A 20,695-nucleotide genomic window follows, 5' to 3' on the forward strand; every position below is an offset into this window, starting at 1 on the left:
TGGAATACTATAGAAATCCAGTTGTCATAAGTGAGGGTGGGTAGGAATGTTTACTTTAAATCTGTGTCTAGTTTCTTGAGTGAAAGCAAATTTTTTTTTCGCAATTACAAGGTCAACCCACTTCAGTACCTATGAGACACCCCAACATCTTTTGTTTTATTTGTACAATGAAGGTATTGAACTAGATGACCTCTGAGATGCCCTTCATGAAGCCCAAGGTCTATGACGGTAGAGTCTAAGCCAGAATACCCAAGACAATATCAGCGATTCCCACAAAGAACAGCGGTCCTTTTGAAGGATGGGTTTTAATTTTCAGTCTACCATACTGTTTAATTTGCAAATGTTGCTCATTTCTTGGGATGATAGATACAATTTTAGCTTATTAACACCTTAAAAAGATGAACTTTGAATTTCTCAGAATGGTGGGCAGCATCCTAGTGGTAGTTTTAGCTTAGAGTAGAGCCTAGCAACCAGGGAATGAGAGGGCACATAACACAGCTAGGAACCTTTTACTATAGTATGTGTATATGTATATGTGTGTGTGTGTGCTGTAAGCCAATGTTTACAGCATAGAGAGGGCTCCTTCAACATTTGCTGGTGCTTTCAAGACAGCAGAGTCTAATGAAAAGAACCTAGTAGAATTTGAGTTCCTTTTTTGGCTCAAATCAGGGGAATCGGGTAAGGTATCTAATGTAATGGATACAGTGATGGACTCAAGTTGAGAAGGCCTCACCTCTGACATTGATTAACTTTGTGACCATGGACAAGCCATTTAACCCTCCCTCAGTCTCTGATTCCTTAACCGTAAAATAAGAGGGCTCGCTGAACTAGATAGACAACCTTACAGGTACCATGTAGTTTTAAATCTGTGACCCTAGGGCAGCTAGGTGGTGCAGTGGATAGAGCACTGCCCTAGAGTCAGGAGGACCTGAGTTCAAATCCGACCTCAGACACCTGACACTTACTAGCTGTGTGACCCTGGGCAAGTCACTTAACCCCAACTGCCTCACAAAAAAACCAAAACAAAGTATCTATGATCCTATGGACTCTTTTTGTCTCAATTGGCTCCGACTCAAAGAGGATAATGAGATCTCCCACTTGCTCATCTAAAGTGCTGTTGGGGTATGTGTGTGAAGTCGGGCTTTAAGTGCCTTATGAGGGGAATAAATCCAAGGTATGATTTTCATGTAAAGTTGGGTAGGTGGGGGAAGATGGCTCCAGAATTAACCCTCAGATTTAAATGGAACAAAATGCCTTCGATGTTCTATGACTTTTGAGTGTGGCATCACAGGCTTCTATTTGGATCTGTTCTCTGGATATATTAAGAAGATGATGTGAATAGGAATGTGTACAGTACTCACCTGGAGGTGGGACTTCTTTTTCTTTAATAGCAAGAAATACTCAGATAATGGTAAAATTTTCAGACAGAGCTGCTGAGTAAGATGCAAAAATAGTCCTTTGTAAATCAAGGGAAACAGTGTTGGTAAGACTATTGAAATACAAACTCCTCTGGCATTCAAAACTCTTCCTAACCCATTCCCTCTCCTCCACTTTTCTTTTACCCCTGAACTTCTGTCTCCACCATGCTCTCTCAGATTCAGTGGCACTGGCCTCCTGGCTGTTCCCTGAATAAGGCGCTCCACCGTCAGACTCTGGGCATTCTTTCTGGCTGTCCTCCATACCTGAAATGCTGTCCCTCCTCATCCTCATTTCCCAGGCTTCCTGGGGGATTCCCTGAAATTCCACATTCTAAAGGAAGCCTTTCCCACTCCCTTTTGATTCTAGTGTCTTCCCTCTGTCAATTACTTTCTACTCATTTTGTTAATACCTTATGTGTATGTAGTTGTTTGCTTGCTCCCCCATTAAATCACGAGCTCCTCAACGGCAGGATTCATTGTCTTTTGCCTTTCTTGACATCACAGTGCCTGGCAGATAGTATGTACTTAATAAAGGCTTATTGACTGAATTGAAAAGATTAAATTTGAGAAGCAGTCATAGGAGAATCCAGCTTTTCAGGAATCCTGTCCAGCTTTAGAATTGTGTTTCCACTCCCATGGAGAGATCAGGAAATCACTTATATACAATTTGACTGGGGAGTCCATTCTATTTGAGAAGCTGGACCAGAAGGTGGTGCCAGGTGCCTCCATAACATGTTGACCTTTTTGGGCATCAATTTCCTCATCTGAAAAATAATGGTGATAGGCTAGATAACCTCAAAGGTGCCTCAACTTCATAAAACTGTAGTGGGGCCAAGGGTGGGAAGGAAATCTCTTTCTTTATATGGCCAGGTTTGGGAGATGTTTCCCATGAAAAGAGTTACATGGGTTAACCAACCTCACTTATACGATATTCCTCAGCCTGCTGCTTGACTGTTCTCGTATTTAACCTTACCACCCCCAAATATTTGGGTAATCCAGGGCTATATTTATTTCCTCATTAATTTATGAAATTTCAACATATCAATCATTTAAATTTAACTCCCCTCCCCAGTTCACCAAATAGTGTTTAATAAACTGGAGAAGTCTCGATTTTCAATAATAGTTGCTCATCTCTCTATACAAAATCCCTTAGGGGCAGCTAGGTGGCACAGTGGATAGAGCACTGGAACTGAAGTCAGGAGGAACCTGAGTTCAAATCTGGCCTCAGACCAAACACTTGACACTTACTAGCTGTGTGACCCTGGGCAAGTCACTGAACCCCAATTGCCTAAAAGCAAAATAAATAAATAAATAAATGGAAGATAATTTAAATAATTTAAATAAACATTAAAGGGGCAGCTAGGTGGCGCAATAGACTTAGCACCGGCCCCTGGAGTCAGGAGGACCTGAGTTCAAATCCGGCCTCAGACACATGACACTACCTGTGTGATTCTGGGCAAGTCACTTAACCCCAACTGCCTCACCAATAAATAAATAAACAACTATTAAAGTTTCTGAATATCCTATTTACTAATAATGAAATTGATAATAAAAGGCAGATAATTATTTCTATTTTTTTAGCTGTTAGAATGATCACAACCAGTTACCTGAAACCATCATTGTAACTGCAGTTGGCTTCTTACTTCTGGAAGCTCTGTTCCACCATTCAGTTTTCTCAAGGTATATCAAAAGCAAAATCTTAAGAAATTTCTGGATTTTCTCAAGAATTTTTAATTTTAATGTAAAATTTAACTTAAAAATTAATTTTTAATTTTTCCTAAGAATTTTCTGGTCCTAACATTCCCACATCAGCTGGCTAACTGTCTTTAAACAAAAACTAGGTTGGGAATACGGCTTATCGATAGCTACTTGGCTCCACTCACTGCCATATGAGTAGCCCACTCACCTTATTAAGGAGAGGTCTCTTTTAGGCCTGATGACAGGCTACATAGGTTTTTGCAAAATGGTCATTGATTCAGACTGCTTTGTAATTTCTGGGACTTAAGAGAACTGTTCATTGAGGATTACAAGGTAATGGGGACAAGGTAATGGGGAGATTTCCTCTGAGGTCCTTTCCAATTTGCGATTCTGCGATTCAAGGCAAAGGGTGCATAGCCCCTTTCAAGGGCTGCTGTAGCAGAGTATTCGCTGGACTACACAGCTTCTGAGGTCCTTCCAACGAAAATTCTGTGTTAGGGAGTGGGTACAAGGTGCGATTTCTGTACAATATTTCCCTCTGGTTTCAGAGGGCTGTGTTGTAGGGCTTTAACTACAACGCCTTTCACCAGGATTAGTTAGGTAACAAAAAGAAACATATTTTCTTGAAGTGTCCTGAAGTATGTGATTCCTTTTCTTTTTTTAGGCAGTTGGGGTTAAGTGACTTGCCCAAAGTCACACAGCTAGTAAGTGTCAAGTGTCTGAGGTTGGATCTGAACTCAGGTCCTCCTGACTCCAGAGCCAGTGCTCTATCCACTGCACCACCTAGCTGCCCCCTGAAGTATGTGATTCAATCAACCAATCAATCACCATAGTCTGTAAAGGTGGCATGACGTAGCAGCAAGCCCTGGAAGTTACAAAGCCTGGGTGCGAGTCATAGCTTGTCCCTTAGTCACCATGTGAACCTGGGCTAACGATTTCTCTTTAAGCTTGTTTTCCTTCAGAAAGAAGGAAACAAGCACTTATTAAGTGACTACCGTGTGCCAACCACTGTGTTAAGCACTTTACGAGTATTATCTCTCTTGATCCTCACAACCACCCTAGCAGGTGTTAGCATCCCCATTTTGCAGCTGAGGAAACCGAGGCAGACAAAAGCTAAGCGACCAGGGTCACACAACTAGGAAGTGTCTGAGGTCACATTTGATCTCGGGTCTTCCTGATTCCAAGTCCAGAGTTTTATTTACTTGTACCACCAAACCATTTAATGACTTCTCATAAGTCCTTCAAGGTTCTGCATAATTTGATTCTATGACTCAATGAAATAGTAAAAGATATAAGTAGCTTATTAGTAAGATATATGAATAGCTTATATAAGTGGATAGGCAATGAATAGGGCAGGGAGGGTCAGTTTCCTGGATGAGTGTCTCACGTTATGCTAATCCAGATGACATCAGTAGAATATTGATTATTATCAATATAATCTTCATATATTGCTATGATCAGCCTTCAAAGCAGGAATTTTTTTTTTTTTGGTGAGGCAATTGGTGTTAAGTGACTTGCCTAGGGTCACACAGTTAGTAAGTGTCAAGGGTCTGGTCTGAGACTGCATTTGAACTCGGGTCCTCCTGACTCCAAGGCTGGAGTTCTATCCACCTCACTGCCCCCTAACGCAGGAATTGTTAACCAGGGGTCTGTGAACTTGTTTTTAAAAATACTTTGATAACTATTTAAATAGGACTGGTTTCCTTTTTAATCCTTTATATTTTACTTTATGCATTTAAAAATGTTACTCTGAGAAGGACCAAAGGGATCCATGAAAGCAAAAAGATTAAGGACCCGCTGCTGTACACCAACATTATTAATACCTTCCCAAAATGACAATAAATGCTGATGTTGTCGTCCAACACAAGGGAAGGAAATGAACCAACTTCCCCCAGAAGCCACTTCTGTTGACATCAAAAATGTCTGTGAAAAGCCAAGGGGCTCCTCCAAATAGAGCAGGACTTAACTTCTTTGAATTATGTTTGTTTTAGAGTCAGAAGCCAAGGACTGCCCCTAAGTCCTCCCAGGAAGAGTGTGTTCTATGCTCACTGTGTGCTCTCTTACCTCCCTTGACAGCCCCTTCTGGGGCTTTACAACCGCTTTAGGAAAAGCTAATCCTTAGGTTTGACCTTTGTATTTTCCAACCTATAGGCAGGCTTTGGGGAAGAAGGAGCCAGTTAGAATCGGGAGGGAAAAAGAGAATCACCAGGGTGTGTTTGAGTGACTGGCAAGGGTCCCAAAGTCATCTGTTGGTGACAGGAGTACAGAGTGAACAGAAGGAAAGAAATTACTAAGGGTGCAGGTCTGCATTGCACGTGCATTACCTTTTTATTGCAGGGCTCAAAGAAAGAAGAGCTGAGGAAGCAGGTTGCTGCACTTACAAAATGAACTGCCAGCTGGTTACTTTTTTTTATCGTTATATCTTTCTCACACCTGAACACTGTCCTCACTCTTCCCCAAGCCTCCCCTTTCTCAGCCTTTACTCTTAATCCTATCAAGTTCTGTTACAAGGGTATACAGAAGGCACTGCAGGAGAGAGGATTTGAGATTCTACGAATTTATGAATAGCTAAGTGATAAAGATTAGCTTAGGGTGTTGTCCTACATCAAAAACTCTGCTCTCACAGTTTCCTCATGTGAAAAGAAGAGCCCCTCTTCACGTCAGTCTGAAAGCCACCCAGGTGTCAAGCATCAGGCCACTGCTGACGTGATCAGTCAGTGCAGCCTGAATCCAGCAGGGAGCCTTGCTAAGTCTGTGCTATTCGGGGATTCTGCGCAGTTAAGAACACAAGCCACAGGGTCAAGTGCAGAGCACTGGAATTTTATTTGTTAGTTCTAGGTACCATGACTTTGACATTAATAGGCAAGACCAGTGAATGAGCAGCAACACATTTCTTGTGTCATTGTGCTTTCAAAGCACCAAAAATGGAGCTATTTTATTATTATTATTATTTTTACTGTTTCATCCTATCTTCCACACACTAGACAGATCTTGCTGTATACTGGATTGTTTCTAATTTATCAGTAAGTTATTATGCCGTTTATGGGGGGCCAGGGGGCTGTCATGTAGTACCACATTTATATCATCAGAGGATTACAACATGCACATTCTACTGATGGGACTCAAGCCACAAGAATATGAGTGGAACGGTTATGGGCAGAGACTGGTCTGGACGGGTTCACGTTCACACCAACTATGGGCTGAGAAACCTTATGGGGAAGGTACCTATAGCAGTTCTTCCATTGGTGTGGGAACATTACACGCATGCACAAGTGATACAGTGGAGGACGTGGCAGGAGCTGCAGCTGGACGGAGGACGAAGGTGAAGGATGGGATGCCGGGCGGTGGGCGGGGACTGTTCTCAGCTGTCCACGGCGAGCCTCTGCTCTGTGAGGGAGGCCTGCTGGGCCACCGTCTTGTTCTCATGGCTGCGGAGTTTTGAAACAACTTCTAGAAAGGCCAAGCTCTGCATCTCCTTGTGAAGAGTTTCTAGAAGAGAGAAGTAAGATGGCTTAGAAATGCCTCTCCATTGGCTGTTGGGATCAATAGGCATCATCTACCCCCAGTATACACATGGCTTTGGTGAAGACTGCGCCCTTTCAGGGCTCAAAGGTGATAGTCATGAAGGAGGCCAGCCTGAGAGTAGCCCAGGACGGCGTCCTATACCTTTCTTTGGAAGGATGATCTGTGGGCCTTCTTCCCACTGGTGCTGATCACAGCTCACTCCATGCCTTATGCAGTCGATCATTTTGTGAGTTTCTGCAGTCAAAACAATCCGCACCTGATGTCTACTCCTCTGGTGATGAGATTTCTTCTGTCCCAGCAAAAAACCCACCTTCTCCAGGAAGCCTTTGCCATTCCCCTTTCATTCTAGTGCCTTCCCTCTAGTGATGAGTCTCTCCACTTGATCCTGAACAGGGCTTGCCCCTCTCCCGCCACCCCTCAGACTGTGAAGGCCTTGAGAGAAGGACTGGCTCTGTATCCTCAGAGCTTAGCACAGTGCCTGGCACATGGCAGGAGCTGACTGATGGGCTAGGTTGGGTTTCAAGTGACAGAGAGCCCTTTGTTGGGCCCAGCTTTCCAGCTTGGTGGGCCCTAGCTGAAGCTGTGCTCCACTGGGCTGGTGCTGAAAATTCAGGGCCACCTCACACTACTGTGAGTCGATAGAGGGATCTGCCATAATAGTGGCTGGTGTCCAAAACCTAGGATCACAGGGCAGAGGGTCTCTAGGGTTCTTTTTTTTTTTTTTAATTTTTAAGAAATTTTTTTTTGTCTAGGCAATGGGGTTAAGTGACTCGCCCAGGGTCACACAGCTAGTAAGTGTTATGTGTCTGAGGCCAGATTTGAACTCGGGTCCTCCTGAATTCAGGGCCGGTGCTCTATCCACTGTGCCACCTAGCTGCCCCTCTAGGGTTCTTAACATTTATTGCCTTGTGGACCTTTTCTGCAGTCTGGTGAAGGTCTCCTCAGAAAAAAAAAATTTTAAATCTCTGAATAAATGTTAACTTCCAGTTCAAGGCTAGTGAAAATAAAGATACGCTTTTTCCCCTTCATCCAAGTTTATGGACCGTCGATTAAAACCCTCTGATCTGGTCACACACCCTTTTAGGGATAAAAGCAGATATTGATAAAGGCAGCTACTTGGTACAGTGGATAGAGCCCTGGACTGGAGTCAGGAACACCTGCATTCAATTCCTGCCTAAGACTTTTGCTGCGTGGCCCTGGACAACTCACTTAAATTCTGCCTGCCTCAGTTTCCCCATCTGGAAAAGGATAACGCCTACTTCACAGGGATGTTGTAAAGATCAGATGACACAACATCTGTAAAGTGAAACTGAGACGACATGGGTTACTTCAGTCAACCCTCATCACAATCCTGCGTGATATAGTGTTTATATTACCAGGCCTGTTTTGCAGTTTAGACGCAGGACACGTCCAAGGTCACACATCTCCTAAGTGGACGCCTGGACGTGCACCCAGATTCTCTGACTCCAAATCACTATTACACACTGCACAGTGAATGAGTAAAAGGCCCAGAAGCGCCCCTGGTCATCACATCCCCAATCATTGTTAGATAGCTGAGGCTAAGCGGAAGCCACAACGTGTGTGTTGTGAAGGGGCTCCTGGCCTGGTAAAGTGTGAGCAGAGGAGGTGGCCCTGCAGTCTTGAAGGTTATGCTGGCAGAATGAAGTCAAGATGGCTGAGTATGAGGTTGGCTAATGTGTTGGATGTTTGAGGCCCAGCCTCAAGAAAGAGATTCTCCAGCAGCTTGGCTGCCAGGAGTTGAATTCTTTGGCTACAGCAACACGTCAAACAGACACAAATGCAAAATGGCGATCATTCCTGGCTGGCCACCTTCCACTTCTGCAGTGATGGGGTATAGAGGTACGAAAAGGAATGGGAGCTGTTAAAAGGCATACATGTTTGATTCCACCAGTAGGCATATACCTCAAGGAGGCTGCTGATAAGGAAGTCCCCCAAAGATAACCAAAATATTTATAGCAGCACTGTTGTGGTAACAAAGAATTGGAAACAAAGTAGATGACCACTGATTGGGGAATGGCTAAACAAATTGTGGCATATTAATATAATGGAATATACGGAGTTGTAAGAAAAGATGAATAGAGAGAAACATGCAAAGATCAGAACATTGTGGTGCACAGTGAATCAAGCCAAGAAATCAATACGTACCGGGACTACAACAATGTAAATTTAAAAAGCTACAGAACAATCAAAAGTGACTTTTGAAGACACAAAGAAACAACATGAGAAGGCACCTCTACCTCCGCTCCTTCGCAGACCTCAAGGGTCCACGGATGGCATGTGGCACGTTGCCTGTATTTTCAGACCTTTTGGATGTAGTGATCAGTTTAGTGAGTTTTTTTCTCTTTTTCTTTGAAAAGAGAATCACACAGATTTTAGGCCACATACAAAAACCAAATTGTGGGTTGTCTAAAGGTAAGCACTTTGTCTAATGACATCAACAGCTGATATGCTAGTGGAGGCAGCAAACCATAGCCAAAGAAATATTATTTCTATAAATGGAATGCAAAGACAGAAAGAAACTTCAGTTGGATGGAAATAGAGAGCTCACAAGTTCTCCTCAGAAATATCAAGGTTTCACTATGCACCCAAACACAACCACCCCAAAACCCTCCATTTCATGCAGTAGCCTTTCTTCAAGAAAAATGTTAGAAGGCACTGGATGTGACAAGGAACAGAAATTACAAAACAAATCTGAAAATGAGTTTATTATATCAGATAGGAAACAGGGGTTACTAACATGGAAGTCACTTCAGAATTAACTGTCTGTAATCAGATCGGTGACTGGTTAAAGCAAAAGTCAACATGAACACCAAATACAAAACAAAGACCAAAAAAGACACTGTATTTATAGCAGCACCAAGCCCAATCTATTTAAGTTATTAACTCTGGAAAATGGGAAACAGATGAAAGTACAGAGACCCGCAGTCACCCCTTTTTAGAGACCCTAACTACTGCAAAACAGTCATCAGGGTAAGGAGGCCTCAAGAACACAGACACTACTTTAAAAGGTGACAAACAATTACCACCTTAACAAGTGGAGAGACAAGGTCGTCTACAGCAACATCAGTTTAGAACCTAATTTGTAAAAAATATTAGGGATGAAAATGACAGAGTTAAGAGCAGTATTACTTCCCAAAACAATACAAAACAGGGAAAACAAACCTAACTAAAACAGATCTGTCAGTGTTATCACAGTGTATAGTCATTTACTAGTGATGAAGGAGACATTACATTCGGATTCTACTCTAGCACCTTAATCCCTGATGTAGTACACGCGCAAGTAGATCCGGGCTTAAAAAGATGAAGCTTGATCTAGAGCTAACCTAGTACACGTGAAAGAGACAGCTGTTGGAAAAGACACCATATTAAAAATATTCAAAGAACAATTTTCAAACTGTCTTAAAGAGGAGAAAGATTCAAAAGGATGGAAAAGATGGTCTTATTATCTCTAGATAGGTGACAGATACATATCTGCATTTTAAAAATCTTTATAAAATCTTGACCATGGCAAATCGTGAAACAAAGAAAAATTTAAAAATGGCCCTCAGTACTGTGCGACCCCCTTCTGTTACCGGGATGATAGCTACAGGGAGAGGGGCAGAGGGTATTAAGGATCACACTGTTTTTAGATCATCAGCGAGCTTTAATTTGACTTTTGGTACTTCAAATACCAATGAGTAGACATATTGCTGGAGGAGCTGAATCTTATCAATCTTGACATTCTTGCTATAAATAAAACCAGAAGAAGGAAGCTACAGGTAAAGGGAAAGATTACTTATAGGTATTTCTGAGAGAAGCGAAGGAAGGAGTGGCAGAGAGGACTTTATTGTATGCCCCAAAGCTATAAGAAATATTTCTTGATTTATTTAGTCATCATATAGTGTATTACCAATGATAAGCATTTGTAAAAAGACATCATGTAAATAATTGCCACATATATACAAATTGCTGTGGATGAATGGATAGAGAAATTCCACAAAGAACTTGGTAAGACTTTCCAAAACAAATCAATATGCACCATGATACTTGCTGACTTCAATGCAAAGCAATGGAGAGAAATATACGGGTAAGTTATGGTTCAGATGAAAAAAATGAGAGAAACCAAGGACTTGTTGATCATACAAAAGCCTCATACTGCTACAGCATAAGCATTTAGAAAAAAAAAAGAAAGAAAGAAAAGAGAGAAGCGGACAGAGTAATCAGTAACATCACAAAGAATGAAAATGAATATACTTTAACATTCTTATGGATATGGGAGTTATCACTAGGTCAGCTGTCTGCACAGTTAACCCATCAACTCATCCCTGCTAAGAATAAATTTATAATAGACAAGTAGAAACAATAGTAATGAGAAAAAATAGGAAACAGGGGATTGCTAACATGGAAGACACTTCAGAATTAACTGTCTGTAATCAGGTCGGTGACTGTGAATTAGTAGCTACAATAAAGAGACCCAAAGACCCCAGAAAGCAAACAGTCAGCAAACATTTAACTTACTTGCCAAATGGAGAAAGATGGGCTGTCAAAGGGAATACAGGAATGCAAATTCCTCTACCAAATCTTACAAAGAAGGATGACGGAAGATTATAAGCAATCTTGTCTCATAAATCAAAAAAGCAGATTAAAGAAAGCTTAGCAAGATAATGCAATATGCAATGTGATCTCAAGAGCATCTCCAAGATGAAAAAGAAAAAAAGGAATTAAAACAGAAGAAAACTGAAAGAGACTTGCAAAAATCTTTTCAATAAATTTCCTTTTCTATCAAGGATAGTGGAATCACCACTTGGACCCCAATTTCACAGTCCCTGAGGTAGAGGAGGTAGGAATGGTACCAAAGAGAACAAAGATGGGGAAACCAGCCAGACTGGATCAAGTATAAACAGAGGAGATAACGTGCTGGAAGCAATACAGCTATGAGGGCACTAAGGGACTGATATACAAGGTATCTGAAGGTCTCAAACCTTGTTATTTCCAAGAAAAAGTGACTGAGAAAATACCAGCCATTACTGATCTATATGCCTATTTTCTCACCTATTCAGAATGTTCATAAAGGTCATATTCGCGAGGATTGATGGCAACATCAATGAGGTTATCAGGAGAGAGCAAGTAGGATTTCTTTTGGGGGGGGGCTAGGCAACGGGGTTAAGTGACTTGCCCAGGGTCACACAGCTAATAAGTGCTATGTTTCTGAGGCCGGTTTTGAACTCAAGTCCTCCTGAATCCAGGGCTGGTGCTCTATCTACTGTACCACCTAACTGCCCCGCAAGTATGATCTTGCAAGTGATATTCAATAACGGAGCACGCGTGCACCATCTCATAACTGACTAAGAGATGCAGAACATATCAGTTAGCACTGTACTTATTGTTGACTGAGTATGAAAAAGCATTTGACTTAGTAGAACAAAATTCTGTCTTCAGGCTCTTTCAAAACAAAGTACCTACCAACCAATATATCAAGATCATTCAAGATTCCTTGGAAGATGTAACAACAGAAATAACCTTCTTAATAACTGTGTGATAATACACGTTAGGAGAGGCACAAACCATGGAGATGTATATATTGTCAAAAGAATTTGCCTCTGTTCTGGAGGGCATCTAGCACAAAGGCCGGGCCGAGACCGTGAAGTCCTCCAGTCCGTACATAACATTGGTAGCATCAAGTACAAAGACATGGCAGACCCTCATGATTGAGATCTGTAATCACTCAAGAGTTTAGCCTATCCATTCATACATGAAAGACAAAGTGGATGAAGGATGTCTATTACCTGGTTTCAACATGCATTTGGATGTACCTCCAGTAGAGCTTGTCCAAGAGTATGGATGCCTGAGACCAACAATATAACGCCTCTGAATTGAGGACGAAGAGAGGGCTGGCTGGCTGCTTTTCAGAAATTGCAAAACACTTACTGTTCCCAAGTTTCCCATAATAGCAAAGGCCCAACTTATACAAACATTTTAGTAGAATTGTATGGCAGTGAGACCTGGAGCACCACCGACTCTGAAGAACTAAAGACGAGCATTGTACAGAAGGCGATGGAAGGTGGAAAGGAGCAGACTGCAATGTATTAAAAAAGGAACTCCTCAGAAGTACAGGAGTAAAGATGGGGATGACAGAGAAGATGGGTTGGTCATGTGACAAGCGCAAGAGATGCCAGGTGGATAGCTAGAATGCCCCATTGGCAGGAGATATTGTAAGGAAGTAAGAAAGGCCTCTAGTAGAGGTGGACCCCACATAGTGAACTTGGGGGGGATATGAATGAGAATCGCACAGGATAGGCAGGAATGAATAGGCTGAGATCTGCATTTTTGGAGGTAGCTCCAAAATCAATGAAATCACAGACCCACTGGAGTAGCGAGTATAAAACTTAGATGATTTTGAGGATATCCTTCATGAAAACATGAGGAGGAACAAGCAGGCTTCCACAGATGGCTTTCTGTAGCAGATCCTCTATGGAAGACTTGTGGGACGACATGGATGGGATTGTTAGAGGCTGAGAATGAGATGTTGGGATGTGAGTCCACAGGGGAAGAGCCAACCCAGAGGAGATGGCAGAGACATGACACAATATTACAAGCTTCAGTTAGATCTCACTTATCTCAGGCAAAAATGGAGAGTCTGGTAGATTTCAAGATTGTATTATCATGATGCAGGGGTGGCAAAGAGATCACAAAAAGGGAAAAGGACCTACATGTGCAAAAATATTTATAGAAGCCCTATTCATGGTGGTAAAATATTGGAAACTGAGGGGATGCTCATCGATTGGTGAATGGCTGAATAAACTGTGATATACTGAATGTAATGGAATACTATTGTGCAATAAGAAATGATGAACAGTCAGATTTCAGAAAACCCTGGAAAGACTTGTATGAACTGATGCAAAGTGAAATGAGCAGAACGAGGAAAACACTGTACAGAGTATCAGCAACATTGTGCTGATGACCAACTATAAATGACTCAGCTCTTCTCAGCAACACAATGATTCAAGACAAGTACAAAGGACTCACAAAGGAAAACGCTATCCGCACCCAGATAAAGAACTGATAGACTCTGAGTGCAGATCCGAGCATACTTTTTTCATTTACTTCATTCTTTTTTTGTGGTTTTTTCCTTTTGATCTGTTTCTTCTTTCACAACTGTTACCAATATGGAAATGTTTTACATGATAGCAGATGTATAACCTATATCAAATTGCCTAACCATTTTAAGAAGAGGGGAAAGGAGAGAGGGAGGAAGAAAAATTTGGAACTCAAATCTTGTAAAAATGACTGCTAAAAATTGTCTTGACATGTAATTAGAAAAAAAAAATACTATTAAAAAAAAGAATTCAGGGATGGTGTAACATAAGGAAAACTATTAACACAATTGATTACATCAATAATAAAAGTTAAAAAAATATTATTATATCAATAGGTGCAGAAAAAGCTTTTGATAATGTACAAAATGTATTTCTATTAAAACACTAGAAAGTATTGGTATAAACAGATTTTTCCTTAAATTGATAAAAAGTATTTCTCCAAAACCATCAGCAAGCATTATTTGTAATGGGGATTAGCCAGAAGAAATCTGAGTCTGTTTCAAATTAACTACATAATAACTAAATGTTTCTATTTCATTTTATTACTACATTTTTTGGTGACAATGATTTCCCTTCTAGGTTTCTTACTCCCTTTTTCCAGTTTTTCTGTTTTGTTTAACTCTCACGATATATAAACAAAAACAATGAAGCTGTGGATCCTAGGTCTATTATATCTTAGGGCAATGGAACAGAGTAAAGTGAGCAGGGGTCAGAACTCAGGAAACCTGGGTTTTTATCCCTTTTTGCTACTCACTGACTATATGACTTTCCAGGTCTGGGCTCACTGCCCTTCTCATTTGTAAGATAAAGTGACTGGACCTGCTATCCCTAGAATCCCTTTCAGTTCTAAATCTTATCATTTGACAACCTAGATTCTGAAAGCTGATGCATCAAGTAGTTACTGGCCTCCTATGCACAGGACAGGTTAGATGACAGCCACTCATCACAGGAGTTAAGTGTGATACTCATCTGCATCAACGGGAGAAATCCACACAGGGGACATGCCACAGTTTTCCACAACTTGGGTTTTTTCCCCTTCCCATGAAATTCACTGAGCTTTTCCTAAGTGTCTACTCTGTTCATTGTGCTATGTGAGGCACTGAGGATGTGGAGAGGAAATGAGGCACGGTCTCTGCCCTTACATGGGTGCCAATTTAGTACAGAGCAGAACACAAATACACAACTAACTGTAACACAAGTATAAAATACATGGGAAGAAGAAGTCTAAACAGAATGGTAAGAAGTTCAAGAAGGGACAGAGCTAGGAAGACTTCACAGAGGAAGTGGCACTAGAGCTTGGGCTCACATCTGGTGTTTCCAAGAGCTACATTTATTAGCTGCCAGGAACCAACCACCTACATGGAGGGAGATATCCACATCCATGATCTGGAAGAGGCGAAGGATGTGGGAAGCACTGTGGGAGTCAAGGTACTAAAAAGAGAACTCAGTGGCTGTAAATTCTAATCCTGGCCCTGCTGGCATCTCCCTGGATGGAAGCCTGTGTACCCATTTGGCCCTGTGTAAGTAGGCCAAATGTCCTTAGAGGGAAGCTCTGGGCAACAGTGACTGCAAATGACAGTAAATGAAGAAATGCCAATTGTGATTTCCAGTACAGTATTCTCCCTGGATAATGGTACTTTGGGCAAGCACTGAACATTGTTATTAAATCAAAGAAACACATACAGGAGCTAGGCTGTGTTAGAGAAAAGGCTGCTCATTATCTTTACTTAGCACTGATTTTACAGCCTTCAAAAATCACATTAAAAGTGTTTGGAGGACATTACCATGACAAAAGTTATCCCATGTCATGCTCAAACCTCTGTCTAATGGATTTTTAAACCCAAAGTCACTGCTCACTCTTCTGTATTTTATTCTTAATTGTTACCACAAATCCAATGGTAGAGAAAACACTTACCAGATCCCATGAGAGCACAGATCAAGACCATGGAGTTATATTTTATTTCAGGAGCACTTCTCTCATCTGCTAACAGTCGGTGTAGAATCTGCAAAAGCTTTGCATTTTCTAGATCCTTCTCAGCAGTGACTAGAATAGAAGACAATTTATGTGTTAAGTCACAGCCTTTAAATGTCTTTTGCCCAACCTCGCTAAGCATTTTTCTTCCTCTTTTAGAAAGTGGCTTTACAAAACCTCCCAAGGCGATATGATGGATAGTAAGGCGATGGACAGTATGGAACTTATCTCAGACTCAGTGAACAGAGGAGGACTGGCTTCAGCAGGTACCTCAGGAGCTTAGTTTTAGGGTTCAGCATCAAAGCAGCACAATCTGAAGACAAAATGCTCCTTTACGTGAAATATTACTTTGGAAGACAAAGTATCTCCTTGGTTAAGATCATCAATTCCATTTGAAAATAGAGGTCAAGTGGAAGACAACCATCTTATGAGGAAAAAGGCTTTCTTGATGATGAATTTGGACATTTTAAAAATTAAAAAAGGAGTTTTAAATTTAAACATATGAATAAAGAAGAAAGAATGGCCCCAAATTTAGCCTGGTTTTAGGATCCCTGGAATTTTTCTGTACGGAAAAACATGACGTAGGTCCAAACACTGAATCATAAAAATAAAGTCCCTCAAGCTCTGGGTAAATGTTCAATTTGTTGGTCACTAATAAGTCTTGGAGACAGGTATTGCAAACACCATTATCTCCATTTTTTAGATGAGGAAACTGAGACTCAGAGAGGGTTAAGGATTTGGTCATGGCACAGTAGACAGAGCACTGATCCAGGAGTCAAGAAGACCCAAGTTCAAATCCAGTCTCAGACACTTACTAGTCATTTAGCCTCTGTTTGTCTGGATTTCCCCATCTGTAAAGTGGGGATAACAATACCTTCCAGGGTTGCTGTGAGGATAAAATAAGATTTGTATAAATAAAATCATATTTCTATAGTAACTGTAAGACTTTGTAAACCCTACAGTACTATATAAATGCTAGCTAGTTATAATCCTATGTACTTTGTTTTTTGCATTTAAAAATATTCTGAGAATGAGATACTTATTGGATGTGGCTAATGTGGGAATTTCTTTTGCTTGAACAGGCGCCTATTCACATTTCTTAGGAAGGGTTTGTTTTCTTTTTTTTTCTTCCAAAGGGGGAGAAGGAAAGAGAGAAAATAGATTTTTGTTAATTGAAAAAAAAAATTTAAAAGGAAGGTTAGAAGTCTTTACCAGATTGCCAAAGGGCTCCATGACACAGAGGAGCAAGGAGTATGGTACAATGAACACTGGACTTGAAGTCAGGAGACCTGAGTTTGAACATGAGTTCTAACACTATCACTTGTGTGATTATGATCAAATAATTTAACATCTCTGAGCCTGTTTTCTTGTCTAAAAAATGGGGTGGTAATACTTATAGTACTTATTTCACAGGGTTAAGAGTCTATCAACTTTTATGTGGACCAAAAAGATGGTATCTGAAATTGGAATTTGAATTTCTAGACTAGAGATTAAAATAAAAGCATGGGAGAGAATGCCTAATAAGGGCTTAGTAAAGATGCATTTCACTGGATTCTTATGAATCTGATCTAGAGGATGGTAAATTAAATGGGGAGGGAGAGGCAAGACAATTGCTTAGCTATATTCAACCCTGGTAGGCTACCCTCAAGGGGTGGCCATTATAACACGGCAAGAATCATAACCACAGAGATGCTCAATAATTTATAGGAGAAAAAAATCCAAGAAAAAAGCCAGCAATAAAATTCATGGCTTTAGATGTTTATATACAGATGTGTGATACGAGGAATAAGCAAGGCAAACTACAGATCCTAATACAAGAAGGCAAATGCGATCCCTTGGCTATTGCTGAGACTAGGTAGAATGGGACTCAGCCAGAATACAAATTTGCAGGGGCAGAGGTTATTCAAAAGGAACAGAATAAAGTCAGGGCTAGAACAGAAGTGGTACTATATATTGAAAAGACTTATTTAAGAACCAGAGGGGAGAAACAGTATGAAGAGTAGTTGCCTGAAGATCAAAGGGGGAAGAAATGAAAGTAATGTTGACTGAATATGTGACAGACCATCAACTGAAGAGTTCAGAAAACATCACAAAGCAGAGACGGCAGAACGATCTAGGAGGAATGAGGAGGCTTCAAGTACTCAGCCATCTCCTACCGCTTTCTCTCTTTCCAGTGCAGGGTAACTAACAAATCTCTAGCTGGACTCAATGGGAAATCCTTCAAAAGGAGGAAGAGCTAATGAGAGGGCCTGCCATTCTGGTCCTAATTTTCATCAATGACAGAAAACTGATGAGAGCCTTGGGGGAAAGGGAATATTTTCCTTTTAGAATTTGTTGTAAAGAAGAAGATGGATAAAGTCTGAATGCACCTTGGGTTTCTGGAGAGCAGCTTCCAAGGATTCAGGGAGAAGGGATAGAGGCCCCTGTGGCCTCAAATTCTATAGGGAACTAAGGAGAGGAAGAAGAGATGGAAGGGATTTTATTTCAAGAATAAAATTCTGAAGATGCAAATGGAAACAATTATAATGAAAAAAAGAGAAAGTGGAAAAGATGGTCAACACACAGATTTTAAGTTGTTTTGGTTGTTTCGTCTTTGTTTCCAGATTGTTGCTTTTTTTTTTAAATGCACGGGACCATTCTGCCAGCATGGGTCAAAGATACAGTAACAAAGCTGAGTGACTTTTCCGACATAATTTTTCATTGTTTTCAAGAGGTTTGGACCAGACAGTGTCACCCGCAGCACGGTCAGCCTACCCACAGCCTTTCTGGCCTTCCTGGTTTCCGTCACTTGTCACCTCGGCGTTCTTTTACTTTGCATTTCTCTTTTTATTATTTGTGACATGAAACGATCTTTCATGTGGCGATGGATAGTTGCCACATGCTGTGAGCTTTTATTAGGGAATGGTTTGTTAGAGACAGGTAGCTCAGTGGATGGATCTGGGCCTGGAGTCAGGAAGACCTGAATTCAAATCCAGCCGCAGACAACTTACTAGTTGTGTGACCCTGGGCAAGTCACACCTTAATCCATTGTCTCCAGTGGCAAATGGAAAACCACTGCAGCATCTTTGCCCAGAAAACCCCAGGGACACTATGGTCCATGGGATCATGAAGAGTTGGACACAACTGAACAATAGAGGGTGCCACAGTGCACCGAGCAACCAGGCTTGAGTCAGGAAGACCTGAATTCAAATCCAGCCGCAGACAACTTACTAGCTGTGTGACCCTGGGCAAGTCACACCTTAATCCATTGTCTCCAGTGGCAAATGGAAAACCACTGCAGTATCTTTGCCCAGAAAACCCCAGGGACACTATGGTCCATGGGATCATGAAGAGTTGGACACAACTGAACAACAGAGGGTGCCACAGTGCACCGAGCAACCAGGCTTGAGTCAGGAAGACCTGAATTCCAATTTGCTTCAGATGCTTACTAGCTATGTCACTTAACCTCTGTTTGCCTTAGTTTCCTCTACTGTAAAATGGGGATTATAACAACACCTACCTCCCAAGGTTACTGAGAAATCAAGTGAGATATTTGTAAGTGCTTAACACCATATCTGGTATGTAGTAGGTTCTATATGAATGATGATGATGACGAATGGTCTTATCTATTTGTGTTAATCGCATGTATATCATAGATGTAAAACTTTCATCAGAATGATGTGATGCAAAGACTTTTCCCCCAATTGACAGCTTATCAATTCTTATCATTCCTGCAGCAGTTTTATTATTCAAAAGCTTTAAAATTTTATATATTTGAAACTTAAAGAAAAAAGAGATTTCTTCTTTTCCTTATTTAGTTAGGAATTCTCCTTCCAACCATAGTTAGGGAAGGTAGATTCTTACACTGTCTTCTAATTTTTTTTTAAAAATGATTTGGCCTTTTATATTTAGGTCACATATTCATTTGGAACAGATTATGGTATATGGTACAAGCTGTTGGTCATAACTTATCTTATGCCATTCCTTTCCAGTTTTCCCAGAACTTCTTGAAAAGGGATTTTTTCTCCAGTTTCACATTCTTGAGCTTATCACAAGACAGAGTACCTAGACAAACTGCTTGCTGATTCTTGCTTAGCTAGTCTATTGCACTAATCTATTTTAGCCAGTACTAAGCAGTTTTGATAATTTGCTTTATAATATAGCTGGAGGTCAGAAAATGCTGTTTAAATCCTTCACTCACTTAAAAACAATCATTTTCCTTGAGATTTTAGACCTCTTGGCAGCTAGATAGATAAAATGCTGCACCTGGATTTAGGAAGACTTGAGTTTGAATCCTGTCTCAGACATTTACTAGTTCTGTGATTCAGGGAAAGCCATTCAACCTTTCTCAGACTCAGTTTTCCTCATCTATAAAATGGGAACCTCAGAAGGTTGTTGCAATGATCAAATGAGACGATATAGAGACAATGCTTTTGCAAGCCTCAATACGCTGTATAAATATTATTAGCTATTATTATTTTGATCCTTCAAATGAATTTTTTTTTGTCTAACTATCAGTTATGAATCTGATTAAGAGAGCTTCAAACTTGAAACGGGTAGGAAAGAAATGTTTGTGTGTGTGTGTGTGTGTGTGCGTGTGTGTGTGTGTATGCATGCACGTGTACCTCCGCCCCCTTCCTTTCCCCTCCCCCTCAACTAAATCTGCCTCTTTGTATCTTTCACCCTTGCTCCCATTTCTGTACTCTGTGCACATGCAGAGTAAGTCTGGTCCCATGTGACAGGGCTTTAAACACTTGAATCTCTTCTCTGGGTGAAAATACCTCCTCCAAAAGCTCCAAAGCTTTTCCTCATCTCTCCTCCACAGAAGGCCCAGACTGACATTCTCAAAGCACAGAAGTGATGTAGGCATCACTTCTCTCCCCCAGGAGCTCTAGGGGTTCCTTGCCATTGCCAGCCTGTGGTCTTCTCAGAACACAGCTGGTCTGCCATGTATGCCTTGGGAGTGAAGGTGGGGGATGTGGGTGAGAAAGTAGTATCAGCCAATT

The 20,695-nt window shown here is 41.0% G+C and overlaps 1 protein-coding gene across 10 annotated transcripts in view; it reads right to left on the reverse strand.

The window, feature by feature from the left end:
• Positions 1 to 5,920: 5,920 nt before the first annotated feature.
• RAP1GDS1 (Rap1 GTPase-GDP dissociation stimulator 1) overlaps positions 5,921 to 20,695 on the reverse strand; it is a 219,318-nt gene continuing 204,543 nt past the window's right edge. For all 10 annotated transcript variants that reach the window (XM_078148758.1, XM_078148757.1, XM_078148762.1 and 7 more), the window contains 2 exons: positions 15,654 to 15,782; positions 5,921 to 6,605 (listed from right to left, as the gene is read on the reverse strand). In XM_078148758.1, coding sequence (XP_078004884.1) covers positions 6,478 to 6,605; positions 15,654 to 15,782 — 257 coding nt within the window. In that variant the 3' untranslated portion in view covers positions 5,921 to 6,477. The remainder of the gene's footprint in view (positions 6,606 to 15,653; positions 15,783 to 20,695) is intronic.

The sequence above is a fragment of the Phascolarctos cinereus genome, unplaced genomic scaffold (assembly GCF_003287225.1).
Source record: "Phascolarctos cinereus isolate Bilbo 61053 unplaced genomic scaffold, phaCin_HiC Scaffold_9;HRSCAF=440, whole genome shotgun sequence".
NCBI classification, from domain to species: Eukaryota; Metazoa; Chordata; class Mammalia; order Diprotodontia; family Phascolarctidae; genus Phascolarctos; species Phascolarctos cinereus.